We start from the raw sequence: 24377 nt of genomic DNA, 5'->3' as shown, positions 1-24377 counted from the left end.
ATTTAAAAACCAATAAACCCACGTAACAAACACTGTAAGGAAAAAAAAAATAGAAGCTCCAGAAATGCATTTTTTTCGGCGCACCTAACTTACCTAAGAAAAACTGCTATGAACAGTGACCAAAAGTATGTACCCTACAGTGGTATTAATAAAAACGTCTTCACATCATAAAAAAATAAGCCCTCATTAGCTCCATCCATAGAAAAATAAAACTGTTACTAGCCTCAGAGTAGGGTGAAAAATATAGATTTTTTTTTTTATTTTTTTTTGCAAAATTCAGATTTTACATGTCTGGTATCGCCAAAGTCACACTGATCAGTGCAATTAAATTCTCAGGTCATTCTTAAAACATAATGAACATGATTAAAACAATACACACAAAAAAACTGTTGCAGAATTGCATTATTTTCACCATTTCATCCAACTTACTGCGTTTTTTTTTTCCTGTTTTTCAGTACCTTCTATGTCTAAATGAATGGGGTCATTCAAAATTGCAACTTATCCCTCAAAAAAGTACTAGTATCAGTACCATTAATTATGTCTTCTCCATCTTTGCAACATAGCTTGTAATTGTCAAATCTAGAGATGAGAGAATGTATGTGCGTGCGTGGAATTTAATTCTGCTCAAATTTTTAAAAACAAATCTGCATTCTGGAAAATACGGATTTTCGGAAATTTACTGTGTGCGAATTCAGCAAATTGGCAGCATCTGTCATTTTGCTGAACAGTAGAGGGCCGGCAAAAAGTTAAAAAAAAACATAGTCGCCTCACATCTTCATCTCTCCAACTGCCCCGTCTGCTCCCTGCCCATTTCCCGGTCCTTCCCGCCTAGATCACTCTGCATTTCAGTGCAGGCAGGGGCTTCCAGCTGTTAGCAGGCCCTGAAGTTCACTATATATGCTCCAGGGCCTTCTCTCTGCCAGAAGTCCTGGTTTAAATCACAACCACTTGCTGGAACTTCCAGGTCTTGTTTAAGGCTGAAAACCTCAGTCCAGAGTTAAGATCTGGAGATGCAACACAACAGACACTCAGAAAACTGGACAGTGGCCAAGGAGCAGCAAAGGTGGCTGAAGAGGTGAGAGGTGAGGTCAGTATGTTTTTTTCTTTTTCCTTTTAAACTTTTGCCAGTTACTTACCTCTTTAGCCACTCCTTTTCCCCCTGTTCCTTGTCCAGTCCTCCACCGTACCATATCTCCAACTCGGTGTTCACTCTGGGCTAGGATTGGTGAATTCCAGGACCTGCTCACAGCTAGAAGCCCTTGTCCAAATTCAACACTGGGTCAGAGATGCAGAGAGGTGGAGGCATGATGGATCGAATGGATATTGGGCAGAGAGCAGTGTAGGCTTCCGGAGAGGTGAGTGTTGAGGTAAGTATGAGTTTTTTTCTTCTTTACATCTTTCTTTTATTGTGACGACATAATTGAGAAAATTCAATTCGCGGAATATAACTTTGCTCAGAATCAAATTTCCCAGAAAAATCTGCATGGTTTGGCAAATTGTTTGTAACTGTAACTTGCTGTAAAAAGTTAAGATTAATATGTTTTAAAAATCCCAGAACTCCCTGATTTTGACACTATTTTTCTTTTTTGAACTGTGTTGCGCCATTGCAGAGATATATTTATAATTGTTGCTTTTGGAGTGCTATGCGAGAAATCTCTGTTTGCAGCCCTGGGTATATCTTCAGAACCTTTTCTCAGGCTTGTGTGGGGGGGTATAGGGGGGTATTCTTTCACTTCTTCCTCCCAGATGCTGCTGGTCATAGCTCTTCAGTGTTTGAGACTAACAACCTGTTAGAAAAGCTGCCAAGCAGCATTTGGCTGCCTCAGGGAGGGAAGAGTGGGAGCACATACCGCCAGAGAAGGCTCTGAAGAAATGCCATGTTGGATTGCAAGAAGAGATTTCACATACTACGTTCCAAAATCAACAAATATAAATAACTCTGCATGGACTCACGCAGCACAAAAAGGAAAAGATAGTCAGTATCAATGGAGATCAGGGCTTTGTTTCAAGGTATGTAACTCAATGTTTGAGCAACTGACAGGACCTATTTAAGAGGAGAATAATACGAATAATATGATAACAGTAATCTTACCGTCAGGTTCTTCCTTAATTGTCACTGATAGATCAAAATTGTTGCATTTCTTCTCTTTCTCTGTCTCAAGAGCATGATATACTGATAATACCTAGAAGTCATATGGAATATTATGAAAATTAATTATAATCAAAAGAATATAAAAAGGTATGTAAATTATAGTAATATTAATCATGATGTTGTGTAGAGTCGCTTTTCATTAGTTCCTGTAGGCTATCTAAATGTCCTGTCGGGAATCAGTGATAAGACCTCTAACGGTTGGGTGATCTCACCACTATTGGTAGAATCAAATGACATTCTAATATAAGGGGTCTCCAGGCTCTTCATCGACAATGTTGGGGGAGATAATGGTCAGGAAGCTTGAATTTTAATGCCTGACTTATTAGGTACTCTGGAGATGAGCCGCTGCTACAGTTCTGTGACCGTTGCTTTCTCCATTCTCCCCTTGTAGATGTCAAGACGTAGCTAATGAGCCAAATAGGCTCTTGACCGCCCGCTATCCCATGTGTATGGAGGCCCTTAATTTAAAGTGCACTGTCACTCTACTTCATAGTCAATGGCGAACATCATAGTTGTCTAACTATACTGGAAAGCAAAGCAGACTATGCTTTTGTATACAAAGGGCCAATAAATAGAAATGTGAACCATGGGGTATATGTTTCTTTATGGTGGTTGACTATGGTGCACTGATGCCTCGGCATCCATCCTGACTGTGCACACTGTTAGACATATACGTCCTGAGTTGACTGAGTGTATACATATGACAATGTGGACACATAGTGTAGATTTAGCCTAGATTCCAATGTAAGGTAAAAGAAGGGAGTAAACTAGTAAATTGGGGCCCTGACTGTGTGACCTCTCTATAATACATGACAATGGGTTATCTAAAAAGTATAACTTCTTGTAACATCGGCATAATACACTTATTAACATTGAAATTGCAGCATCTAGAAGGAGTAGTCTTGGAAGAATAGAAATCACAGGATGGATTGACATGTTAATGATATGCAAATTGGAAAAAAAGGAAACCAAATTACCAAACATCTAGATTTATTTAGTATTGCGTATGATCGTCACATGCAGATATACACTCACTTATTGAGATGTTGTTTCCATGTGTTTATCATTCGCATAGCAATAACAAGTCTACTAATCCTCTGACTTTCCTTCTTGCTATTTTACATTTAGTATTGAGTCATTATTTTTTCCTTACCCTCAAAGTGCCTTGACCCTTCCCTTTTGCACTGACCACAAAGTCTCCAAGTTGACTTGTCTGCAAGGTAAAAGATTAAGTCATTAGAGTGCAGTTATGTTTTTCTTTTACTCAACACCAGTAGGCCTTCAGTTACTACCGACCCTACCGTAGCTTTGGTTTCTTACCTGTTCTGATCGGGCCAACATGGCATTATTAAGATTAAGACGAATAGTTGTACTTTGGGATCTCCCGGGGAGCTTGAAAGAGACATCCATGTCCAAATCTTTAAAACTTGGCACATCTGTCTGATACTGAGCAAGAGCTTCGTACTGGAGCATAGTAGACTAAATGCAAGGGTTAGAGAAAAATGTAGACATGGTCAATACACCACCCCTAAAATCCAACATATCGAAAGAAGTTTAATTAATCAGAAGTAGTTTTTATTTTATAATGCTTGTAGATTGTCAGACGATACTAGGAAGCCCATAAAAAATAAATCAATCTACAGTCCTACTCCTGTTCATTGCTTGGTTAATGACCTATGACAGTCATAGTTAATGCAGGTAGTTCCCGACTTATGAACACCTGACTTATATATGACTTATAGTTACAAATGTAAGATGTAAAAAAGACTAATACTAACCTAATCACTCACTTCTCTGGCCACCCTGCTACTCACCAGCTGGTCCACTTCTTTTCACCATCATGGGCCACATCTCTGGCCTTTTTGCCATATACGATTATAAGATCACGGCACATGTTTTGATATCAAGACCTTCTGATCTTACAACATGCCGTGACCCTTGAGATCTGAACGCAGCTGGTAGTCCTTGAGTGACAAAGAGGCCAAAGATGCAGCATGAAATAGTTGAAAGGAGAGGACCGGACAAGAGGCAGCAAGCGGTGAAGCATCTGGAGAGTTCAGCAATGAGACGAGTATTAGGGTTTTTTGTTTGTTTTTTTCCTGGCCCTATTCCAACTTACATATAACCCTTGGAACATGTTGCCATGAGAGGTGATGAGTTCTCCTACAATGGAAGTCTTCAAACAGACACTGGACAGATATCTGTCTGAGATGGTTTAGTAAATCCTGCATTGAGCAGGGGGCTGGACACGATGACCCTGGGGTTCCCTTCCAACTGTAGCATTCTATTCTATGATAAATTCGGGTTACAAACAAACCTACAAAACCTATCAAGTGTGTAACTCAAGGACTGCCTGTAGTGCATCCCATCACTTCTACTTTATTACTCATGTGATGCACCTGAGCATTGAGTTCCAGGAGCAGGACAACTCACTGCCCTTAAAAATTAGACTTTGACTGGTAGACATTGTAATCAGTTTTAAGAGTATTATGACAATTTACATATATGTCTTTCCTTACTTTTACTCTTGGCTCAAATTATCCAAAGATGTGTGCCTTAGGGTTTGACAAGTACTAAAATGAAGTAATAAAATAATAAATTGAAACATGATTTTGTGATATTCTGTCAAGAGATGTGTTTATGTCCTGCCCATGACCACCAATTAGTTGTGATGTTATGTAAAAGAATCTGTTAAGACATATAAAACCTTAAAGTGTACAGTACATGTCATTTCAGGTAACTTTTCAGAATAGGCTGTCCTGTGTGTGTACATGAGAAAGAAAACGATTTCTGATCTTTATTGTGTCCTGCAGTTTTTGCAAGTTTTCGCTACTTTAGACTCTTTCTCTAGTTTTCAATTGTCTCTGAACTGGTAATTGGAGACAAGCTGCTCTGTAACAGTGCAAGGAAACAAAGGGATTTGGGCTCTTATTTCTCTCTGTAGTAGCATCCAGACAGAAGAAGCAGCTGCATGGAAGAGATTTTACAGCAGTACTGGGCAGTGTAGATGTGAATCCCTCTCTGAGAGAAACTAGATCTTTGTCAAGAAAGCTGCTGCAAGATATGTGTGTGCTCCCCTGCCTGTGTATCATCCTCTTCATATCACCTACCACCACTCACTCTGCTGGCAGTAAATCTTGGTTTGACCAAAATAGGTACAAGCTGTTTTTTTCTGAATGGGTGATGAGTTCAGGAGACAGGGAGGAGAAATGGAAATTGCTCATAATTAGAGAAATAAGAACATTTCTCTAGCAATATATATTATAAAGTTTGCATTTCTTGCTTGTACTATTGATTGATACAAACATGTTTTGAAAGGACAGAGGCTGTTTAACCAAAATTTAAAAAAGAGAAAGATGAACACATTTGCACCTACATAATTTTACATTCCCATGGTTTGGCTATTACAGCCTAATCTGGTCACATATATCACAGCTCCACAATTACTGTCTTCTTTAAGTCCATGTTTGCTCAATTAATGGCCCGGTGAATGGTTTATACGAACTTATTATCTTTACAGTACCTGTATAAACCCGAGGCCCCTGTTTCTCACATGTCCTAACACCCACCATCTGGTGATCCATGCACTCCAATATCATCTTTCCAACATCCCCTAATGTCCAACACCCTCAGATTTTCTTCACTCAGTACCAAGGCTTCCAGCACTGGATAGACCACAGATGTTGTTGCATACGCTGTGCCGTCATGTGTGATGTTTTGGTGGACATCGTGATGTCATGTGTGACATCAAGGCATGTTGCAATGCCTAGAAGTGTACCTAGTCAACCTCAGTAATCCTAACGCTGCGTAAAGAAGGATGAAAAGTGAATGATGCACCCCAGGGTATTTGGAAGAGCAAAGACAGGCAGCAATGGCAAGAGAGTATTACATTTTTTATTATTATTTTTTTGCAGCATATAATAATTATGCTTGTGCTCTGCAGAGTAACCAGAGCAGAACAAGAAGCATTCAATTTTCATCAAATGACTTCAATATTAATCAAATGATCTGCCATTTTAGAGAGAATAGGTGAAATCTAATTTCAGCAGATTCGCTCATCTTAAGCAAACTTCTTTCCTGTATGTTGTCAAATTTTTGGCAATACCCTTCTTCTTTAGATTGTCATTTATTTTGGGTAGGAATATCTTCTGCAAATTATTAGCTCTTATGGGCAAGGACCTCTCTCTAAAACAGCATGTATGTAAGTACTTGGATAAGAATACAGTAATTAACCAGCGTTAGCATGGGTTTGTAGCAAATGAGTCAAGCCAGACTAATCTAATTTCCTTCTATGATGGAATCACTGACTTGGTGGATCAGGGAAATGCGGTAGATATAGTATATCTAGACTTCAGCAAAGCATGTGATAAAGTATCTCATAACATCCTTATTGAAAAAAATGATCACGTTTTGGATTGCCAAAGCTATGGTCTCTCAAAGAGTGGTCATAAATTCCAAGAGTAGTTGCACATCCAATTGGAAAAGTGTTTCAAGTGGGGTACTACAAGGCTCGGTCCTGGCCTCAATGTTGCTCAACATTTTTAAAAAGATCTAGACAGGGGAACTGAAGGTAAACTAATCATATTTGCAGAAGATGCAAAGCTAGGAGGGATAGCTAACACTATAGAAAATAGAGAAAGGATTCAGAAGGATCTAGATAAGCTTGAACAATGGGCAGTGACTAATAGAATGGTATTTAACAGGGAGAATTGCAAGATTCTACATCTGGGAAAGAAAAATGAAAATGACATCTATAGAATGGGAGGAATAGAACTAAGCAACAGCAAGTGTGTAAATGACTGGGGTATACTAATAGATCACAGACTGCACATGAGTCAACAAACACAGCTCTGGGATATATAAAGAGATGTATAGAGTCTAGTTCACGTGAAGTAATTATCCCCCTCTACTCCTCCTTGGTCACGCCTCATCTGGAATACTGTGTCCAGTTATTGGCCCCACATTTTAAAAAAGACATAGAAAAACTGGAGCAATTTCAAAGAATAGCTACCAGGATGGTGAGCGGATTGCAAACTATGTCATATGAGGAACGGTGAATCCTGCATTGAGCTGGGGGTTATACCTGATGACCCAGGATTTCCCTTACAGCTCAAACATTTTATTATTCTATAATTCATATTGTGGCCACATAAAACAAAGATATGCATTCTGATAATATTTTTTTTTTTGGTGGGTGCAAGGTAGACAAGTCTAAACTATCTGTCAGAATCATGGCTCATGACTTCCTTCCTCATCAATTCTTTTAGTAAAACCATTATGGTATTCAAAGCCTAAGGTCGACAGTAGGTTCTTGCCTCTCCCCAAGAGGTTTTTCTCTCCTCCCAGTTCCTATGACAGGTAACTTTGAGCCTAAAGTTAAGTTATTTTCACAACAAGTGAATCACATACCTGGGTTGACCCCCAAATTTCTCCATAGTATCTTTGTTCTGTTATCCATTTCACCAATGGTCTAGCTTTCTCAAATTCTTTCAACTTTAAAAGTGTGAGAAGTGCATAGGAGGTAGCCTCAAGGGATAAGAAGCGTGACCCTGGTTCATCCCAGTGAGTATTAGCTGGGAGAAAATAACAAAACAAAATAACTGTTAAAATACCATACCATTACTCACATTGGTTATATAAGCCACTAAAAATACAATTAAATATATAAAAAAAAAGTCCATTAGAAAAAATTTGAGATTACATTGGCTATAGAATTTTTTAAAAATATGTTTTTTATGAAATTGAAAGCTTATAAAAATGATTGGTGCACAATTACTGATACTTTACCTGTAGATGCAGACATTAGTATATTGATGTCCTTGAGCTTGTCAGCCTTAGCAAGCGCATAGGAAGTAATGGCTACAGAGTAGGGTTTCTTCAGAGATTGATAATGCTCATTCAAGTATTGTATGGCTTTGTCGATGCTTCCAGGTAGATTCTGTATATAATAAGTGAAGTTGATAAATGTATGAATATGCAATTTATGTATATAATATATAGTAAAAGAAAAAATTGTATTTGTTGTAGATGCTGCATGTTGCTCATGGGCGTGCTCTCATATAACGGCATACTATGTGGTTAGGACAGGTGATACAAATAATACAAATCCATGGTTATTACGATTTTAAAGGTTATTGTGGGCGGTAAGTAATAAATCAAGCATTATAATACAGATTGAACCTATACTTTGTCATGTACATTCCCTCTCAATAATATTGATATATAATCTGCTGTGATACCTGCAAAAGGGGGTGCTACTAGGTACCAACCATGCAGGTTGCCCAAACTTTTACATATGCCCATTTTCCTTTTATGTAATGCTTTTGTTCCTGAAACAAAGATGTTTACAGTAATTGTTGTTTTGTGTCATGAACTCTAGTAATAAAATGCGTTCTGTACCCCATAAAAACTGTTACCATGATTTTTACAGTTGACTGCTGGACACAACATTTCTTAGGAGTTGGTGACCCTTTGTGCTTCATTTGCATGGACTCTTGTTTAGTCTCAGGATCATGGTGGTAGACCTATGTTTCATCACTCGTAATAATTTGAGAATTGAAATCTTTTTGATTTTCTCTAAGAATGTCTAAATTCTCTAAAATCTGCTGCCGTTTTAGGCACCAACATTTTTGGCAATTTACCTTTGAAATCATCCAAACATTATGAATGATGCTGGAAACTGGGCCAATTGAGAAGCCTATTTTATGAGCTATACCACTGACTTTGACCTGACAATTTTCCACAATCGGCTCCAATTACTGCCCATTTCCTCTGAAGATTCGACAGCTTGTCCATGTCACAATAATGTGAATAAGCCATGTTTGAGTATCTACCTAACTTTACAAGAAACATGCTGCGGGCTATTCTCACCACCCCTTCTCTCTCTCTGTCTGCTGCTTGTATGTGTGGAATTCAAAACCCTCACTAGAATCACTGGAGTTTTATGGCTTAGCTGCAAACTACTCATTCCCTCCTCCCATCTAATACCAGCCAAAACTGGTGTGAAAGCCCTGAGGTTATTTGTTCTATTAAAGTTATATATAGCAGCACCGATATGGGCTAGAGAGATAAGAATTATATATTCCAGATGTCCATCAGTAGATTTATCACTCACTGAAAGCGCTAGCAGCTAAACGCAACGAGTGCAAAGTGCGGCTTTCTCAGGAAGCAGTTCAGGTTTACACTTAAAAGAATCCTCATGATGTGGGTCACATTCTGATCATTGTGTATTTCATATACGAAATTCCTACTGCGAGCTAGGCATAAAAAATAGTTTTCATATAATAAGAAAAGGGGAGGTGTAAGCCTCTAAGTGATGTCACCACAGGGGGAGTGTCTGGGTTTTGGGCTAGATTAACTCAGTCAGACCAGCATTCTGGGAGTGTCTTTGTGTCCGGGGTCTTGCTGCTGATACAGATGTGCTATGCATCTACATGTCCAAAGGTTATCAGAAAAAAGAATTGAATGGCACTAGGAGCTATAGTGCATTTCAAGGCATACAACATATGATCCTTCAGGACTAGAAAATCGGTTGCTTTTTGCCACTGGGAACTGGTGCTTCGCATGTAATAGTCAAAAAGATAGTCCATAGAAAATAGAAAAAGAAATGCAGCACTCACCCAGTTTGCCTCTAGATGGCATCTAGATATGTTTATACTCCTAAGCCTATGGGCAGCCATGATAATATAAAATGATCTGAACGCTATGCAAGTGCTTCTTCAATTTTAATCCATCTTTTGTTTGTAATTGTAATGTACACAGGATTTTGTCTTCTTTATAATATCTTTTTAATACTTTGTAAACACTGCCTACCTTTTTTGGAGTAAAATATACAATTTACTAGATTGTCTCTTCCTGCTCTATACGAAATGTCACGTCCTCTGAAGTGAATTACGCTACCGATTTGGGTTGGCTCTGGACCCGTTAATCCTTAGGAAATCGGAGCTGGTGGCAACGACTTTGTCCTGTGCTTTTGGGAAGCATTGTTGCGATGGCGGCATTGATAATTATTGTTCCCGCCTGCGTGGGAGTAGTTACATCGCCCTCGCTGCAGCGTGCCTAATAGCCATTACAAAGCAGGCAGCCTTTCTGGCAACTAACTACCCTAGTTGCAGTACCTAGTCTGACCTGAGGGGAAGGGGGTGTGCCAGAGAGCTGCAAGTTCAAAACCAGAACTGGGAAGTGGGATATAAATAAATCCCCTTCAGAAGGTACCAGGGGCAACCAAAAAACCCCAGTTTGTGACAAATTGGTGTGATTAGTGGGGACGATAAAAGCATCTTCACCAGGATCCCTGACATATTGCAGGGATTCATGATATATTGGTGGCAGCACGGTGTGAACCGTGACAGTCCAGAACAGGGGTCATCTCCAATTGATAATGTACCATATTTAAACTGCTGTGCCCAAAACTTTACTTGGTAATTGGAGGGTGCAACATCACCATGTACAGCAATCATCCTTTCATGGAACTATTTGTTTTTTTCCTTTAAAGAAGTTAATCATGAAATGAAGCTGCAAATCCCTCACTTTCTTTGTAGAGTCGCAATGTACTGCACTTGCTATCCTGTCACTTCCAGTGCTTTCATCATACCTCTACTATGACTTTTGCATGGTCAAACATATCTCAACTTGCACAGAAAAGCTTAGCTCTATAACACTGACAGAGTATACCTGGGTTGATAACTTATTGAACAAGGTATGACTTTGAAAAAGTGTGGAAGAGGTGACTTTCTGATGGGAGAAAAATGAAAAAACTTACGCCAACTCGATCATTGCAGGAATGTGAACTTTCCAGTAGGGCAACAAGGACAAAGGATGTGAGACTAGAATCCAGCTCAGTAGCACCTTTTTTTATTCCACCCTATGTATAAGAAAACAGAATACCGTCACAAAAATATTGTTTCAAAAACATTAACAATTGTTTCTTACAAAGATATGGATTTATTATCAACTACCTGCAGGCAAAAATTGTGTATCTCCAATGTATCATGTACCTTCATTCCCTAAAGTTTTAAAAATGTACAAATTGTCTCCTCACAGAATCAATGAGCTGTGTGATGTCAGAAAATTCACTTAGCCAGTCTGTTATTCCAGTTGTACCTCCCGTTCCCATAAAACACTAAAATACAGAAAATCTGCAGCTTCATCTCCCTCCTTTCCTCTGTGTTCACACACTGTGGATTCAGTTAAGACCTAGGCATAGACTTTGCAATATTAGGGTGGGGAAAGTAAAATGAACAGCAGATTTTAGAATCAACACACTTGTAATTGTTGTTGATGATTCTACGATTGAATACCACGAACTACCTAAATCAAAGACAAATTAGGATAATCCATACTCTCATTTATTAACCAATCCACTGATAAAATCTGTTCTCCAGCTATGGGTTTCTTCAGCTGAATATCTAACAAACCCTTAGCGTTTTTGATGTTTCAAATTAATTCCATGTGAACGTAGTCGTGCTTTTATTATGGCCACAAAATAGAATGTTGAGTCCTCCTACGGGGTTATCCTTCCGGATTAAGAATATCACTGGATTGTAAGTCTTGAGAAAAAAGTTCCAATATAATAACAATGCAATATTGTGAGATTTTCATACATACCACCATCTCCTGATGATAGACATGTGCGTCCTCTCTAAATTCCCCATCTGGATTTTGTTTATTTAAAATGAGCCACTTCACTGAGTCACAAATCAAATTTTTCTCAACATCAACCAGACTTGAAGCCAAGGAAAACATTTTGACGACATAAGCAGTGAGCCTAAAGGAAATATCATAATGACAAACAGAAAATAATAATAATGAGAACCACTACTTGGACATCCTCTTCTCATTCTTCATCTTTGGTCCCGTTAACATAAAAACACCTATACTCGCCTCCGATGCTGTCACCATTCCAGGGATGTTGGCACTCACGTTCCCGGGGCTCTTGCAGCATTGTTATGACATGTGAGCCCTGGACCCAGCCAGTGCCGGTATCACTTTCCCCGCCTTTGGACATATTGAACTTCAACAGGAAGCCAGTGTTGTAGCTGCTCTATGACTTCATCTTGATCTTCGATTTGTCCGAAGGTGGGGACAGTGACAACAGCTCTGATTAGGAATAGGGCTTACGTGTCATAACAACCACACATGAGCATCTGGAACGCAAGTGCTGACACCAATGGAATGGGAATTGGGTATAGGTGTTTTTATTTTAACGGGGCCAAACATGAAGAATGGGAAAGGGTTGTCCAAGTAGTGAACAACCCCTGTAACAGATGGCACACTAAATTACAAGGTTAAAATAATACTGGCAAAAGCTTATAATAATTTTACCATACCATGTGCTGGAAGGTGTGTTGATCCAGGCTCCATAAGAAGCATCTGGTTTTGCGAATGCCAATTGCTGAATTATACCTGTCAAAGAAGGCCACATAATGTTGAAAGCAAACACAAAGCTGTGTAGACGAAAAATAGTGCACCAGTGTCCAGGTACTCTCATGGATCTGAACATGTAGGTTATAAATAATGTTTAACACCCATCAATGTTTATATGATTACGAAATGGTCAGACAAGGTTGGTAGTCTCTCCGTGGTTCTTTACTATCAATTTGTATGTTCTTGCTGGGTAACTGTATGATGTCTACACAAGAAAAATTTGTTCTGAAAGCACCTACATATGGCCATAATATATATTATATAAAAAATAGATCTGGAGCAGTCTGTAGGCACTGTATTAGGAATCTGAGCTCTAAAAGGGAAGCTATAATCAGAAAATAACCCTTTAAAAGTGGCCTCTGCCCAATATGGGTGAGTATAATTTAAAATTTTAAAATGTACAAATATGTAAATGAACCTTTTATTGTTCAATCGTATTTTCATTTTATGCTGAAAATCACAATGTGTTAAAATCTTTCTGTAATCTGGCACTGGATTTAGAATTTGGATTGTATTATAATTTCATTGTATTGTAATTAATCCTTTTAATTTTTATTTCATAAATCAATAGTACACATGAAAATGAGCAACTTTGAAATATACTTTACCAGAGAAATCTGTTTCTTTATCCACCAGGACTGATCTTTCATTTTCAAAATTCTCAATTTACGGATAAAATCAGTTTTCAGTGAAGACAGATTTTTACATTCCTGAGATAGGAGATGACAGGTGCTGCTCATAAGATTTTATATAGCGGGGAGCAGCTGTAAATTGAGAATTTTTAAAATGATCAGTCCTGGCATTGTCCACTCTCGTTTCATCATCTTCATCCTGGGAGATGGCAGCAGATTTTTATAAAGAATGTCTCAGTAAATTTGTCCATTCATTCTTCTTTCAATTATATCACGTTTGCCAGTGCCAAATCCCGTAAAAACAGCCGCACACCATGATGCTCCCATCGCCAAACTTCACTGTTGGTATGGTGTTTTGGGGGTGATGTTCATTGCCTTTTATCCTCTAAACAAGGTGTGTATTATGACATCCAAAGAGTTCAATTTTGGTCTCTTCTAACCAGACTATATTCTCCCAATATCTCACAGGCTTGTCTAAATGTTGTTGAGAAAACTTTAAACACACTGGAACATGGAGAAAAAAGCAGAGAGGTTTACCTGCTGAAGCCTCCAACAAAATGCGCTGGCAGGGTGCAGCGGGCCCGATTAATGATGGCAAACACACACGTGCACAGGCCCCAATATAAACTAATACCTTATATACATTGATATGTGGGGTTTATTGCACTTTATCTTGCAGGGCGCAGTCGGACCAAGATGGCTCTGTAAACTGTTGGCCCCTGTTCACACAGCCTGCATTTAGTATCACTGAGTGGCCCGCCTGTATGTGCGATAGTAATAGGCTGTATGCCAGATGCTCTGCATTGCCTGTGTGAATAATGCCACATACAGACTATTATCTCTTATCCTTTTGTGCACTAATACCAAACAGCCAACACTGGACTGGATTTTTTGCACTTGTGTGTTTGCCATCATTAATCGGGTCCGCTGCGCCCTGCTAGTGCATTTTGTTGGAGGCTTCAGCAGGTAAACATCTCTGCTTTTTTCTCTGTGACTTTTTTCAATTTTTTGGAGGATTTCTAAGTCCTCTTTTTGTGTCGGTGAGCTTTTACACACTGGAACATGTGTTTTGTTCAGCAAGGGAGTCTTGCATGGTGAGCGTGCATACAGGTCATAGAAGTGGCATGGTGAGCGTGCATACAGGCCATGGAGGTTGCGTGGTGAGCTTGCATACTGACCATGGAGGTTGAGTGCATTACCTACTGTTTTCTTTGAAACAATTGTACCTGCTGATTATAGGTCTTTCTGTAGCTCTCCACAGTTGGTCCTTGGCTCTTGGATAAATGTTTTCACTTTTCAGCCTGAAGTCTTAAGGCCCCTTCACATTAAGCGACGCTGCAGCGATACCGACAACGATCCGGATCGCTGCAGCGTCGCTGTTTGGTCGCTGGAGAGCTGTCACACAGACAGCTCTCCAGCGACCAACGATCCCGAAGTCCCCGGGTAACCAGGGTAAACATCGGGTTACTAAGCGCAGGGCCGCGCTTAGTAACCCGATGTTTACCCTGGTTACCATCCTAAAAGTTAAAAAAAACAAACACTACATACTTACCTACCGCTGTCTGTCCCCGGCGCTCTGCTTCTCTGCTCTGACTGTGAGCACAGCGGCCGGAAAGCAGAGCGGTGACGTCACCGCTCTGCTTTCCGGCTGACCGACGCTCACAGCCAGTACAGGAGGAGTGCAGAGAAGCTGAGCGCCGGGGACAGACAGCGGTAGATAAGTATGTAGTGTTTGTTTTTTTTTACTTTTACGCTGGTAACCAGGGTAAACATCGGGTTACTAAGCGCGGCCCTGCGCTTAGTTACCCGATGTTTACCCTGGTTACCAGTGAAGACATCGCTGGATCGGTGTCACACACGCTGATCCAGCGATGTCCACGGGAGATCCAGCGACGAAATAAAGTTCTGGACTTTGTTCAGCGACCAACGATCTCCCAGCAGGGGCCTGATCGTTGGTCGCTGTCACACAGAACGATTTCCTTAACGATATCGTTGCTACGTCACAAATAGCAACGATATCTATCGAGTACTAAGAGAACTAAGTAATGTAATAGATAAACCATTATTTCTTATTTTTAGGGACTCTATAGCGACAGGATCTGTTCCGCAGGACTGGCGCATAGCAAATGTGGTGCCAATATTCAAAAAGGGCTCTAAAAGTGAACCTGGAAATTATAGGCCAGTAAGTCTAACCTCTATTGTTGGTAAAATATTTGAAGGGTTTCTGAGGGATGTTATTCTGGATTATCTCAATGAGAATAACTGTTTAACTCCATATCAGCATGGGTTTATGAGAAATCGCTCCTGTCAAACCAATCTAATCAGTTTTTATGAAGAGGTAAGCTATAGGCTGGACCACAGGGAGTCATTGGAGGTGGTATATCTCGATTTTTCCAAAGCGTTTGATACCGTGCCGCACAAGAGGTTGGTACACAAAATGAGAATGCTTGGTCTGGGGGAAAATGTGTGTAAATGGGTTAGTAACTGGCTTAGTGATAGAAAGCAGAGGGTGGTTATAAATGGTATAGTCTCTAACTGGGTCGCTGTGACCAGTGGGGTACCGCAGGGGTCGGTATTGGGACCTGTTCTCTTCAGCATATTCATTAATGATCTGGTAGAAGGTTTACACAGTAAAATATCGATATTTGCAGATGATACAAAACTATGTAAAGCAGTTAATACAAGAGAAGATCGTATTCTGCTACAGATGGATCTGGATAAGTTGGAAACTTGGGCTGAAAGGTGGCAGATGAGGTTTAACAATGATAAATGTAAGGTTATACACATGGGAAGAAGGAATCAATATCACCATTACACACTGAATGGGAAACCACTGGGTAAATCTGACAGGGAGAAGGACTTGGGGATCCTAGTTAATGATAAACTTACCTGGAGCAGCCAGTGCCAGGCAGCAGCTGCCAAGGCAAACAGGATCATGGGGTGCATTAAAAGAGGTCTGGATACACATGATGAGAGCATTATACTGCCTCTGTACAAATCCCTAGTTAGACCGCACATGGAGTACTGTGTCCAGTTTTGGGCACCGGTGCTCATGAAGGATATAATGGAACTAGAGAGAGTACAAAGGAGGGCAACAAAATTAATAAAGGGGATGGGAGAACTACAATACCCAGATAGATTAGCGAAATTAGGATTATTTAGTCTAGAAAAAAGACGACTGAGGGGCGATCTAATAACCATGTATAAGTATATAAGGGGACAATACAAATATCTCGCTGAGGATCTGTTTATACCAAGGAAGGTGACGGGCACAAGGGGGCATTCTTTGCGTCTGGAGGAGAGAAGGTTTTTCCACCAACATAGAAGAGGATTCTTTACTGTTAGGGCAGTGAGAATCTGGAATTGCTTGCCTGAGGAGGTGGTGATGGCGAACTCAGTCGAGGGGTTCAAGAGAGGCCTGGATGTCTTCCTGGAGCAGAACAATATTGTATCATACAATTATTAGGTTCTGTAGAAGGACGTAGATCTGGGGATTTATTATGATGGAATATAGGCTGAACTGGATGGACAAATGTCTTTTTTCGGCCTTACTAACTATGTTACTATGTTACTATGTAATATCGTTAACGATATCGTTATGTGTGAAGGTACCTTTACACGGATCACCTAGTATTGGTCGGTTTATGGTGAAATTATGTTCTCTCCACTTCTGGATTATGGTCTCAGCAGTGCTCACTGGAACTTTCAGTAGTTTATAAATTCATCTGTAATCAATGCCATCACTATCTTTTGCAACAATAAGGTTGCAAAAGTCTTGAGACAGCTCAGTGGTTTTATCTATCATGAGATGTTTCCTTTGTGGCACCTTGGTAATGAGACATCTTTCTATAGGCCATCAGTTGAACAAACGGGTATTATTTTTCACTAAGTGGCAGGATTGCTTTTTAATTACTAATAGATTTCAACAGGTGTCAAGACTTTCCATGGCTTTTTGCATCTTTCATTCTTTAGTTTTCAATACATTTCCCTGTGTCATTTCGCTTTGTTACACATAAGTTAACTTATGTACATCTATGGTTTGATTTCTTTGCCTGTGTAGATTGGATGGGCTGTTACCCACATCTGGTGAGAACGTCATGTCAATAGCACCTTTAGAAATATATTTGTTTGGAAGATTGATGACGTGTTCATTACTTATTTCACTACTATATATTATAAAGTTGTTCATTTTCATGTGTACAGTATTATTGATTTATGTAATAAAAATTATAATGACAGTTACTCTTTAAGTAAGAGGTGCATACAAAAAACATACCATTTTTAGTAATACATCCATAACAAATTATCAAAGATTAAACTAAAATAACAAACATGTCAATAAAATAACAGCTCCAGGATTTCAATTTTCAGGTTGTTGTAGTTAGCAGAGGAGCTTAAAACAATTTCTCATAAGAGCCACGTCAATATTATCGATAGGGTTGAGCGAAACGGGTCGGCCAGATTCAGAAGTCGCCGACTTTTGGCAAAGTCGGGTTTCATGAAACCCGACCCCTGTGTGGGGTCGGCCATGAGGTCGGCGATCTTCTGATCTGGAATCGGAATTCCGATACCGAGTTCCGATATGTTTGAGATATCGGGAATCGGTATCGGAATTCATATTTAAGTGTAAAATAAAGAATAAAAATAAAAAAATATTGATATACTCACCCTCGGACGCTCCCTGGTTCTCACCGGCAGCCTTCCTTCCTAAGAATGAGCACCTGAAGGACCTTCGATGACGTCGCGGACTCGCGGCTTGTGATTGGTCGCGTGAGCGGTCACATGGGAGGTCACGCGACCAATCACAAGCCGCGACGTCATCTAAGGTCCTTCAGGCGCTAATTCTTAGGAAGGAAGCGTCCGAGGGCGCGTCCGAGGGGGAGTATATTCCTAATAGGTATATACTCCCCCTCGGACGCGCCCTGGTTCTAACCCGCAGCCTTCCTTCCTAAGAATCAGCGCCTGAAGGACCTTAGATGACGTCGCGGCTTGTGATTGGTCACGTGACGCCCATGTGACCGCGCACGCGACCAATAACAAGCCGCAACATCATTGAAGGTCCTTCAGGCGCTCATTCTTAGGAAGGAAGGCTGCTGGTGAGAACCAGGGCGCGTACGAGGGTAAGTATATCAATATTTTTTATTTTGATTCTTTATTTTACACTTAAATATGGATCCCAGGGCCTGAAGGAGAGTTTCCTCTCCTTCAGACCCTGGGAACCATTAGAAACCCAATGCACTGCATTGGGTTTCGTGTTTTGGCCGACCCCGACCCCGACTTTTCTATAGGATCGGCCGATTTCACTCGACCCGACTTTTGAAAAAGTCGGGTTTCGTGAAACCCGACCCGATCCTATAAAAAGAAAAGTAGCTCAACCCTAATTAATGAGAGCATGAGCCCATATCGGCCTACATACATACATTGATACAAGAGATATAAGATAGAATAACACTGTCTCTAGACAGCTCTCATTGGTTTATAATTGACATGAAGGGTCAGTATTGGGACCTGTTCTCTTCAACATATTCATTAATGATCTGGTAGAAGGTTTAAACAGTAAAATATCGATATTTGCAGATGATACAAAACTATGTAAAGCAGTTAATACAAGAGAAGATAGTATTCTGCTACAGATGGATCTGGATAAGTTGGAAACTTGGGCTGAAAGGTGGCAGATGAGGTTTAACAATGATAAATGTAAGGTTATACACATGGGAAGAGGGAATCAATATCACCATTACACACTGAACGGGAAACCACTGGGTAAATCTGACAGGGAGAAGGACTTGGGGATCCTAGTTAATGATAAACTTACCTGGAGCAGCCAGTGCCAGGCAGCAGCTGCCAAGGCAAACAGGATCATGGGGTGCATTAAAAGAGGTCTGGATACACATGATGAGAGCATTATACTGCCTCTGTACAAATCCCTAGTTAGACCGCACATGGAGTACTGTGTCCAGTTTTGGGCACCAGTGCTCAGGAAGGATATAATGGAACTAGAGAGAGTACAAAGGAGGGCAACAAAATTAATAAAGGGGATGGGAGAACTACAATACCCAGATAGATTAGCGAAATTAGGATTATTTAGTCTAGAAAAAAGACGACTGAGGGGCGATCTAATAACCATGTATAAGTATATAAGGGGACAATACAAATATCTTGCTGAGGATCTGTTTATACCAAGGAAGGTGACGGGCACAAGGGGGCATTCTTTGCGTCTGGAGGAGAGAAGGTTTTTCCACCAACATAGAAGAGGATTCTTTACTGTTAGGGCAGTGAGAATCTGGAATTGCTTGCCTGAGGAGGTGGTGATGGCGAACTCAGTCGAGGGGTTCAAGAGAGGCATGGATGTCTTCCTGGAGCAGAACAATATTGTATCATACAATTATTAGGTTCTGTAGAAGGACGTAGATCTGGATATTTATTATGATGGAATATAGGCTGAACTGGATGGACAAATGTCTTTTTTCGGCCTTACTAACTATGTTACTATGTTACTATGTAAGGTAGCTCTGTGACGACCTTCTGAATTTTTGATTCATAAAAATGTTTACTTTCACCTCATAATAGACTTGATCCTATATTCTATTAAAGAACTTTAAAAAATAGGAGAGTATCTTACCATTTTTGATAAACTGGATGGCCTGTTCCCTGCGCTGTAGTCCTACTCTTTCCCATTGGTTGCTTAAATCCAAGAACTGTGTGGCTATCAGGGGACATGTCATAGTCATCATGTTCTGCTCTCCACATCCATGAGGGGCACTGATCAGGTGGTTCAGATTGATACCATCAATGGATTGCTCCACCATTTCACTAATTGGGTTTCCTGGATATTATAGACATGTAAGGCAATGAGATCAAACAAGAAGCATAGCCATAGGAGCATAGAAGTATAGAATGTTAGAGTTGGAAGGGACCTCCAGGGTCATCGTGCAGGATTCACTAAACCATCTCAGACTTGACCAATGTGTCACAAATATTTTTATTCACTCTATATAACAAATAGTAGAGATATGTAGATCTTTTGAAATTCGAAATCACCAATTTTACCAAATTTTCCCCAAAAAACAAATTTCTATTGAAAAATGTTGCACTGCCCCTCCACCCTGCCCTAGTATATGGTAAGCCCCTGTTATTTCGCTGGCGATTTATGATCTTTTTACTTGTGTGTTGTACTGCCAGCAGCTATGGCACCTGTGTGCACATCGGTGCTTACCGGTGAGGTTAGTGACACTGAAACCTTCTCCATTTGCCCCTAGACCGGTATAATTTTGGTATTATCCCCATGTCAGCCTTATGATTTTTGGTGCTCTATGGGTTCCCTAGATACTGTTTTACATGGCACATGGGGGTCCATGTTTATTCGGGTGGACACACGTGTGACTTCATTGTGAGTCTTATTCGTGTTCAGTGTGTTACTCTCCTCTCTTTTCCCTCCCTTAGTCTATTGGGGGAGGGTGGGCAGGGGTAGGATATACACCCATCTGGGTTTATATCATAGGGAGAGGGAATAAGGGTATGGGGTTATGTTTTCAGCTTATCATTCACAGTCATCTTTGTTCATATTACCTGAATATATTTGAAATGTTATTATATGTTATGTGTAGCTTTTGAATAAAGTTGATTTATTGTTCATCGATGCTCAGTTTTTCCTCCGGGCATACATAGGAGCATAGAAGTATAGAATGTTAGAGTTGGAAGGGACCTCCAGGGTCATCGTGCAGGATTCACTAAACCATCTCAGACTTGACCAATGTGTCACAAATATTTTTATTCACTCTATATAACAAATAGTAGAGATATGTAGATCTTTTGAAATTCGAAATCACCAATTTTACCAAATTTTCCCCAAAAAACAAATTTCTATTGAAAAATGTTGCACTTTTTTCAGTATTGGAAAGCTTGTAATTGCTAAAAGAAAATCATGTGAGGGAGAGACAGAGAACCTCGCTCAGAATAAGAGATCCCACTCTACAGGAGAGAGAGAAAGAGGACCTTGCTGTCGGTAAGAGCTTCCATTCTACAGAAGAGACTCTGGAGATGTAAAACAACTCTGCCGAACAATCTGTGCTCCACTGAAAACCGCTGATCAGTGATAGTCCAGGTACTCACCACACCTGTACCAGGTATTCTCTGATTACTCAGCATGTTTTTACTTTTACAAACCGCAAATTGAATCTCAAAATTTTCAAATTCATGTGAAATCACGATTTTCAGGAAACTCGACTCACACTTTATCCTCCACTCATCTCTGCCTATTATATATAATAAGTAGGACAGTTGGTCATGGTCAGCACTCACCAAGAATGGTAACAATTGTCTCAACATTTGTGTTGGGAACAATATTTACGGGATCTACGGTTGTGATCCGTTCTTCCTGTACTCCACCTTCATAAAAAAAATTAGCAATTAGAAGAGGTTCAAAGCTGTTTTAACCTTTAACAATAAATCATAAAAAAATACGATATGGACATCAGAAACATGTATTCCATTGAAAAAAGTGACCAATATTTATGCGTATGAAATAATAACATCACCTAATACAATATACAAACCTTTTCCTTGTGGCTCCAAAACAACTGATTTTAGGGCCTGGGTCAGACGTCTTCCTTCTGGCTATAGGTATAACAAGAAAGTAAATGGAAACTGAATAATCGCTTGCATATTAAGAACCAAAACATGAGGTGTTTATAACTAATTATTATTGCACTTGACTTAAAGTCTCTTCCAAGGACAATAAATGGCACCTGAGTTATCCTTCCCAATACAGAAGTCTTCACACTTGTACATAGAGGTGGCACCAAACTACAACGTATGATGCCCACAGTCAGTTAATTCTCTAAAATACAACTTTACAATTTGTAGGTTATGAGGCCATGAGCACGTGGAATTAACGTTCCTTCCTGCATGTTTTCCCACCATAATTCTTTGATGCTAACACACAGTTGGCTTTACTTTTCCATTTGATTCTGACTATTTCCTTTTGTATTTTCTCTTCTGACTTCTAATTAATTCCCCTCCTGTGTCTATGATCATTCTCCCTGCTGCTCCTCCCTCCTGATCACACCTGGCCTATTTCATTTGCACTTAGCCAGTTATAAATTCAGAGCTGCAGGTCTGTCTCGACCTTGGTCTGTCTCTATAAGGATGGCTCTAGAAGGATAACAGCAGAAATCTCCCAGAAATGAGCCAGAAGTGAACAGAAGTTAAGACTAACCACTTTTAATAAATGTACTAAATTTCTTTCCCTTTCCATCACACTTACTCATCATGCTGACATACACTCTAACAGTTTTGGCTCCTATTACTCCCCACTCTCTTTCGCTATCCCCAAACCCCAGCACCCTGTAACTAAGTAATAATCTCTCCTTCCCTCCTGCCTCCCCACCTGACCTCCTCCGCTGACCTGCTCCTCAACCTCAGATCTCTCCTAATAAAACACAAAACAAGCCGCCCACTCTCCTTCTCCCACCTGCTCTGTCTCTCTCTGCTTATCCACACTGCTGGCGACATATCTCCCAATCCTGGACCCCCACAGCTCATACCTCCCATTATTACCCCCTTCTATTGCTCCCAGCCCAACCTAAACACCCGAAATCTTGCCCACCTCAAATCCGTGCCCTTGAAGCCCACCACCCTGCTCCCTCTCTGGATCACTTTGCAATGCCCGCTCCGTCTGCAATAAATTCCACGTGATTCATGACTTCTTTACCTCTCGTAAACTTCCTTCCTGGGCCTCACCAAAACATGGCTGACACCCTCTGACACAGCTTACCCTGCTGCACTATGTTACGGCGGCCTCCATTTCATCCATACTCCTCGTCTTTGCAACAGACATGGTGGAGGAGTGGGCCTTCTACTTTCTTCCAACTGTGTTTTAACCCAATTCCACCTCTATCCTCCCTTATCCTCACCTCTTTTCAAGTCCACTCTGCCCGCATCTACTCTCTCCCCAGCCTCCAAATGGTCATCATATACTGACCTCTGGGCCCGACCACTGCCTTTATTGACCAATTCTCCATCTGGCTCCTTCACTTTCTTTCTGTCGACATTCCCACCAGCATCATGGGTGATTTCAACATCCCTACTGACAACCACCAGTCAGCAGCCTCCAAGCTCCTGTCACTTACTTCATCTTTTGGACTTATTCAGTGGTCCTCCTCAGCCACCCACACAGACGGACACATTAGACCTGGTCTTCACCCATTTCTGGTCCCTATCTAACTTCACCACCTCCCTTCTCCTTCTATCTGACCACCTCACTTTCTCATCACTCTCCTCGATACCTGTCACCCATGTCCAGCAACATGTGTACCCCCGCAGAAACCTCACATCTAGACCCTCGCACACTCTCTGACTCTATTCAGCCACTGTCCTCCACTGTCCTCCATAGCTTGACTCCACGACACAGACAATGCCACTAGTTTCAACAATGCAACTCTGGCATCAGCCATCTACTCGGTCGCCACTGTCATGCATAGGAGAGTGTGATGAATCAATAGACAACCCTGGCACAATAACATCACTAAAAAGCTTTGGCAAGTATCCAGAATTGCAGAACGGCGTTGGAAGAAAACGCATTTGCAAGATGATTTCACTGCACTCCAACAAGCAACACTTGCATTCAAATCACCTCTAACCTCTGCTAAACAGGCCTATTTCACATCCCTCATATCTTCTTTATCCCACAACCCTAAACAGTTGTTCAACGCCTTTTACGCCCTCCTCTGCCCACCACTGCCCCCTCCGACTTTCCTTAATCTCTGCTGAGGTCTTTGCCACACACTTCAAAAATAAGATAGACCAAACAAGGCAAGTCTTTGTTGTCTGACCACCACAACCCCTTTGTGTGCCAGACAAATTCTGTCATGCCCTCAGCTGCAGGTCTGTTCTCTGCTGCGCAGGGAGACCGGCGCATATCACACAGCCTTACTCACCCTGTCCGTGGCTCCAGACGATCAGCGGCTCCTTTCTCTGCTAAGAACCTGCATCCTCTTGGCAGGTCTCCTGGAAATGCTCTTAGGAGCCGTGCCCCGCTTCCTGCACCTGTTTGCTGTCTGTGCTATGATGCTCTGTGCATAAAAAGCATCCTCCCCTCAAGGGAGGTGTCTGGGCAATGTTTTCATTCTCTGGATTGTTGCCTCAGCCTCAGGCCACGCTCTGCTGTG

The 24377-nt window shown here is 40.8% G+C and overlaps 1 protein-coding gene across 1 annotated transcript in view; it reads right to left on the bottom strand.

The window, feature by feature from the left end:
* Window positions 1-24377, bottom strand: part of LOC138677283 (complement C3-like) — a 124681-nt gene that overhangs the window by 35150 nt on the left and 65154 nt on the right. The window contains exons 22-32 of the mRNA XM_069767314.1: window positions 21765-21825; window positions 21511-21597; window positions 19832-20035; window positions 12481-12556; window positions 11759-11918; window positions 10914-11015; window positions 7940-8090; window positions 7562-7725; window positions 3473-3631; window positions 3306-3365; window positions 2093-2183 (exon numbers count right to left, since the gene is read on the bottom strand). Coding sequence (XP_069623415.1) covers window positions 2093-2183; window positions 3306-3365; window positions 3473-3631; window positions 7562-7725; window positions 7940-8090; window positions 10914-11015; window positions 11759-11918; window positions 12481-12556; window positions 19832-20035; window positions 21511-21597; window positions 21765-21825 — 1315 coding nt within the window. The remainder of the gene's footprint in view (window positions 1-2092; window positions 2184-3305; window positions 3366-3472; window positions 3632-7561; window positions 7726-7939; window positions 8091-10913; window positions 11016-11758; window positions 11919-12480; window positions 12557-19831; window positions 20036-21510; window positions 21598-21764; window positions 21826-24377) is intronic.

This window comes from Ranitomeya imitator, chromosome 4 (genome assembly GCF_032444005.1).
Source record: "Ranitomeya imitator isolate aRanImi1 chromosome 4, aRanImi1.pri, whole genome shotgun sequence".
Taxonomy (NCBI): Eukaryota; Metazoa; Chordata; class Amphibia; order Anura; family Dendrobatidae; genus Ranitomeya; species Ranitomeya imitator.
Note: the sequence above shows the minus strand (reverse complement) of the source record. Positions and strands in the feature narration are given on the sequence as shown.